Below are 6,179 nucleotides of genomic sequence, written 5' to 3' on the forward strand. Positions count from 1 at the left end.
TTGCCCTCTACTCATATAAAAAAAAAAACGGCTCGTTTGATCTAAACCTTATAAAACAAGGAAAAGTAGAGTAAAAAATGAAATTACAAAACAAAGTCTTATCGGTGTTTAATTTTTAGTAATTTCGTTTGATTACATTTTTAACGCTGTTTTAATAAACAGATTAAGTCAAGAGTCAAGTCAAACAGATAGCTGTTTATAGATTTGACATTATCTTCGGACTTACTTAAGAATAAACAACATTTTCAACCTTTTTGTTCATTATAGCGCCATTAGCCTAATAGATTGTGGCACGGACTACCGATCTTGCAGTCGAGGGTTCGAATTCCGACATTTGGACTATTGTGAACCATAGCCTAGCACAAGCCTAAAGCTTAGTTGGAATGGTTAAAGTACATAAATATTAGTAAATTAATAAAAATCCACTAATATTTTTTTTTATTTTAAAATGTTATTTAAAGAATCGAAGATGTTTTCTTGGTGTTTCAGATATCTTGGTTACCGTAAACATGATGCATCCAAGCGCCAAATTTAACGGAAGTGAAAATAGAGATATATCCTATGTAGAGAATTTAAACAGAAACATAAGTGTATATTGTAGAGATATACAAGTGTTAACTCCTTTAGTAAGTATTAGTAACATAGCTCTAAAGAGAAACTAAAAATAAACTAAATCCATTTATACTATTAAGGCAAAGTACTACTAATTTTCGTAGTAAACTTTTTTCACCTGTTTAATTTTTTTTAGCTCTAGCTGTTGCTTGCCTGAAATTAAATATACTAAAAAATATAGCCTATGTTACTCACAGATAACTAACGATGTTTCTAACGGTGAAAGAATTTTTGAAATCGGCCCAATAGGATTTTCTCTTCATAATATTATCTTGACTTTACCCGCGTGAGATTAAAAAGCTACATATTATATAGCCTATGTTTACACACTGATAACTTAGCTTTTTAAGGTTGAAAGAATATTTGTAATCGAACCAATAGTTTTTTAGTTATTCCAATTTATACAAAAATACAAATCTTACCTCTTTACATATTAGTATAGATATAGATATACATTTAGTAATTAAATATATTGTTATTTTAATTCAGGACAAAAATACTGAGCTGTATCCAATACAAATGTCGATTAAAGCTGAACTGGCAAATGATCCGACTCGGTCTGAGAGTTTCGACGCGAACCGCGCTGTGGTCGCCGCGCACAGCCTCCTCTTCGCGCGCGACACGCGTCGCGTCTCCGATTGCAACTTCTCTTACTGTGTACCAAATATCACAACCTTAGCTTCTACCACATTCACGTAAGTATCACTTATGTTTTAACAATCAGTGAATTACCTCCTTGTTCAGATTTCCTAAAAATAGCCAATATTTGAGGCCTTCATTTACACTACTAATCTATTCGTTCATCTTGTATTTGCCGTCTTTTCTGTATACAGAATCTAACAAACTTTTATAGTCAACCGAGTATGATCCTTGCCACTTTAAAAATATCTTTACTCTAAGAGCAGGAGCACACTTTTGACTTAATTATCGCACAACTATTGTGCGACTGTCGATTGTTTCGCAGCCAATCCAACGATTTAGTTGCACATAGTAATCTAAACGAAACTAAACAGTTGTGCGATAGTTTTATCCAAGGCGTGCGCGATTTTAACGTTATCTCAATTCATCACAATCTTTAGGTCGCCTTATACAGTGGGTTCCACGGACACGGAAAGTATCAGTTTGAGTATGAGCAACTCGGGAGAGACTGCGTATAATGCGTGTTTGCGCGTTCACGTCGACGCCGCGCGCGTGCTGCTCGCCCCCGCCTGCACGCGACAACAACATACCTTAATCTGCGAGCCTATGACTCCGATCAAGCAAAACGAGACTTGGGTAATTTTTTATGGTTGACTAGTTTTCGTCCGCGACTCCGTCCGCATGGAAAAAAAACAAGTCTGTGTTATTCTAGACTATCCTCTACATCTATACCAAATTTGATCGAAATCCGTTCAGCTGTTTAGGCTATAAACTAACAAACATCCATCCATTTAAATTTTCGCATTTATAATATAAGTATGATGTATCAAAAGTACACAAAACGACATACGAAAGGAGATATTTCATTGTATTTTAGTATTGTCTTACCAATTCTATTTATAAGTTATTTACCTAACAGTTTTGTTAGAGTCAACTTTTACAAATTAATTGAATAAACGTGTTAACCTCTTGATTGCAAATCTAAAAGTCAACCGTTGTCGACTTTGTACGAAAACTAAAATATTACTTATACAAAAAGGTGACTGAAAAAGCTCTATTCATACTCTCAAGTACTCTCGCTTCTTGTAACAATAGAAAGGTCAAGTTAAAATAACGACACAGGTATTTTCTTGGAAATACTCGAATATTATTAAAGAAATGTAATTTTATGAAAGATGATATCATGATTGAATTATACGACTCCATTCTGTACAACCTGTGCAAAGAAAAGAGCAGATGGTAGACTTGAAAATTCTTTACATCAAAAAATCGAAATAAAACTCCGATGATAAACTAATGTAAAAACGTGGTAATAATAAAAGACACTGTGTATTTTTTTCAGAATGTTCAAAAAATTATTCTCGAAACGAAATACTTGACAAATCGAGATAAACGCATTAACATCACTATAAACACGTACAACCACTGCGAAAACGAAACTGATAAAATAACAGAGGAATTGGTTATTGAATTACAAAATGATCTTACAAATTTAATTTTGACAAGGTAAAGAAAATGCTTGTTTTAAAACAATAGTTAAAGGTCACGTATTTTATACAAACTGCCAGAAGTGTTATTAAAGCGTTTCTCATTTAATTTTCAACTTCATTTATATTAAAGTGTGTCTAAATAAGATAGGTTAGTTTGATAAATGACGCATATGAAGTATCGAATTCAATTTGTATGAAGGCAAATGCCATACTTAATAGACAGGTATCGTAGTGACGTAACAAACACGCATAGCGAACAATTTTGAACTATCGATATTCGGTTTAAATAATTATCAAACTCTTCTAAAATTATTAATTTCTTATATACTTATTTAGAGGACAATTCTAGTATTGATTATAGTGTAGAGAATTTAGCGATGACAGAAATAATAGCGAAATCCAATTCGATTACGAACGAAAATCGATAAAATTCCTGACTGATTATACAACCCATCCCTACTAAATTTGAAATGAACTGTCAAACTAATCTAAATTATTTAGACACACTATATATAGCTTCTTTAGTAACTAGTTTTGGTAATATCAATGAAAAGGAAAAGAAATTAGACTTCTAATAATTCTTTTATCTGACAAATATCAGTGTATGTTGGTACAGTCGCGGAGTTCCGCGGTGTTTCACTTCGGGAAAAATTGTCTTGTTCATTGCACCGAGACAAATTCCGCCTTTTCCTACAAATAATTAGATAATGAGTGCAAACGAAGAGATATTAATAAAAATATTTGACATTCTTGTGTCATTTTCAGTGAAGCAATACCAGGCGATATTGTTAATATTTCACAAGTTAATTTGGATACAGAAATCAGTCATTTTTACACGGTATGTACAAATACTACCACTAGGTGTAGGTTAAACCCTTATTTATTTAGTTTATTGCAAAAAATAACCAAGTTATTGTATTTTTTAATTCGATAGATTACAAACAAAGGTTCTACAAACTGGTTAAATATGAAAAGTGAAATAATACTAGACAGTAAATATGCGGAAATCAAGAAACCAATAATAGTAAGTATTGTTTTTTGTATCTTAAACTCTCCTACTGAGGGGCTCGGAGCCTACCTTAAGTTAGGGGTGACTAGGCCTTAGTCAACCACGCTGTCCCACTGCGTGTTGACTTCACACATATCTTTGAATTTCTTTACCGATATGTGTAGGCATCACGATGTTTTCCTTCAACATAAGAGTGTCGGTTAATTGTGTACATATAGAATTAGAAAATCACGTTGGTACATGACGGGATTCGAACCTAGGACCTGTTTACAAATCAAGTGTTTACACCCTGAGCCACCGACGCTCCTAATCATTATTATTTTCTATGTAGTATATTATTTTGTTTAAACATTTTTGGCTGACAATTCAATTTATTTCCGTTATTAGATTTACACTGACAAACGCAATGTGACATGTTACCCTGATTTACAATCACGTTGTGCGATCGACAAAATTACGAAAAACCAAAAAATATACATAATGGTCAATTTGAGAATACCACCAATACCAAATGGTAAGAAAAAAATTTATAGTTATGTTAATTATATTATAATTTTGTAGACTTGGTGTTATTTCAATAGTTTTACAAAGGTTTTTTTTTATTGGAAGTTTCTGAAAGTTAGAAAAAAAATGTTTTTTAAAGTAAAATTGAAAACGTTGCATTTTCTTTTATATTCATTTCAACTTTTTCTATTAAAATCTTTGTAACAAAATGTTACTTTATTACCTACTAGCTGTTGCTCGTGACTATGTCCGCGTGAAATTAAAAAATATAGCCTATATTACACACTGATAAAATAGCATTTTAATGGTAAATTTTTGAAATTGGCTCAGTAGTTTTTGAGTTATTTCAATACGTACAAAAATACAAATCTTTCCTCTTCATAATATTAGTATACGTATAGATTGTTATATGACTTGTTTATAAATATATCTTTGGGTGTTTTTTCAGAGGAACTTAAAAACATCAGCATTATGACGCAGCTCAATTTAATTGAAAATGAAGTAATTAAAACCGTTAGGTAAGTTAACATGAATATTTGAAAGTCATAGCAAACAAAACACAAGGTTTATGAACAACTTCAGTTAACATTTCCGTTTACTTAACGGACTTAATACTAACTTAAGAACTTAATAATAACTAGAGATTGAGAATAACAAAATGATACCAATAAAATAGTTAACTTTCTTAAGAAGTTAAAGGAATTTGATAACAACCTTACTTCTTACTAATATTAAAATTGAGAAAGTTTCGATGAATGGATGTTTGTTAGAGTTTGTAGCCTACACTGCTGTAAGGATATCGATGAAATTTGGCATAGATGTAGAGGATAGTCTGTCACAACATATATGCTACTCACTTTTGTTTTTTTAAGCCCACGCGGACGGAGTCGCGGGCGAAAGGTAGTTACAAATAATACTTCGATCGAGTTCTTATGGAAGCATCTAAATCCGTTCAGCAGTTTACGCTACAAACTCTAACAAACATCCATCCATCTAAACCTTCACATTTATGTTATTAATAATATTAATTCGAGTGAGTAAAACATGATTTCAGTGCACTGAGTACGCTGGTGATAGTAGAAATGCCCCACATTTCTCTCTGGATATACCTGGTCGCCGGCGTCGTTGCCATTCTCGTCTTAGTTATTCTAATAATTATATTTTACGAAGTAAGTATGTTTATAATTTTTAACTATATGTGATTAGCTTGTACTAATAAAACTTTAGAATACTTTTCAAGTACAATAAGTAATGTTTTAACATATTACTCAATGCAACAATTTTATTGTTCACTACCAAAGTACGAAATGAGTATTTTTTCAGTGCGGTTTTTTGCAACGAAAGAATAAAGAAAAATTGCGAGATCTGAAGAAGGACGTCAGAAGGCAGAGCATGGTAACATTTTTTATTTAAATTAAAAAATCTCAAATCTTACTAATATAAATGCAAAAGTATAGATGTATGGATGTTTGTTAGTTTGTAGCCTGAAATGAGCGAATCTTGATCAAATTTGTCATAGTTGTAGAAGACAGTCTGGAAAAACATAGGCTACTTACTTTTGTTTTTTTTTAATAACACGCGGACGGAGTCGCGGGCGAAAGCTAATCCTTAATAATTCCTATTAACATTTTCTTAACCGCTACCAAATAAGATAAGAGAGTGGAAACTTCCAAGGATTTGTTTCGTTCCACAATTAATCGAAAATAATTCATAGATATCGGTCAACCTTCAGCATTGAAGAGACACTATAAGAAGGTAGTCTTTCAGTTCTAACTAGCTGTTGCTCGCGACTTCGTCCCCTTAAAAATATAAAGATGTAGCCTATGTTGCTCATTGATAACGTAGCTTTTTAATGGTAAAAAAATTTTTCAATTTGCCCAGTACTTTTTAAGTTATTTATATAACATATAAATCTTTCCTCTTTA

The 6,179-nt window shown here is 32.1% G+C and overlaps 1 protein-coding gene across 1 annotated transcript in view; it reads left to right on the plus strand.

Annotated features, from left to right (window-relative positions):
• LOC106109106 (integrin alpha-PS4-like) overlaps positions 1–5,667 on the plus strand; it is a 12,597-nt gene extending 6,930 nt beyond the window's left edge. The window contains exons 15-24 of the mRNA XM_013290509.1: positions 490–626; positions 1,102–1,307; positions 1,692–1,887; positions 2,594–2,757; positions 3,507–3,579; positions 3,676–3,765; positions 4,138–4,264; positions 4,703–4,772; positions 5,309–5,423; positions 5,578–5,667. Coding sequence (XP_013145963.1) covers positions 490–626; positions 1,102–1,307; positions 1,692–1,887; positions 2,594–2,757; positions 3,507–3,579; positions 3,676–3,765; positions 4,138–4,264; positions 4,703–4,772; positions 5,309–5,423; positions 5,578–5,667 — 1,268 coding nt within the window. The remainder of the gene's footprint in view (positions 1–489; positions 627–1,101; positions 1,308–1,691; positions 1,888–2,593; positions 2,758–3,506; positions 3,580–3,675; positions 3,766–4,137; positions 4,265–4,702; positions 4,773–5,308; positions 5,424–5,577) is intronic.
• The last annotated feature ends 512 nt before the right edge of the window (positions 5,668–6,179 follow it).

This window comes from Papilio polytes, unplaced genomic scaffold (assembly GCF_000836215.1).
Source record: "Papilio polytes unplaced genomic scaffold, Ppol_1.0 DF821289.1, whole genome shotgun sequence".
Lineage (NCBI taxonomy): Eukaryota > Metazoa > Arthropoda > Insecta > Lepidoptera > Papilionidae > Papilio > Papilio polytes.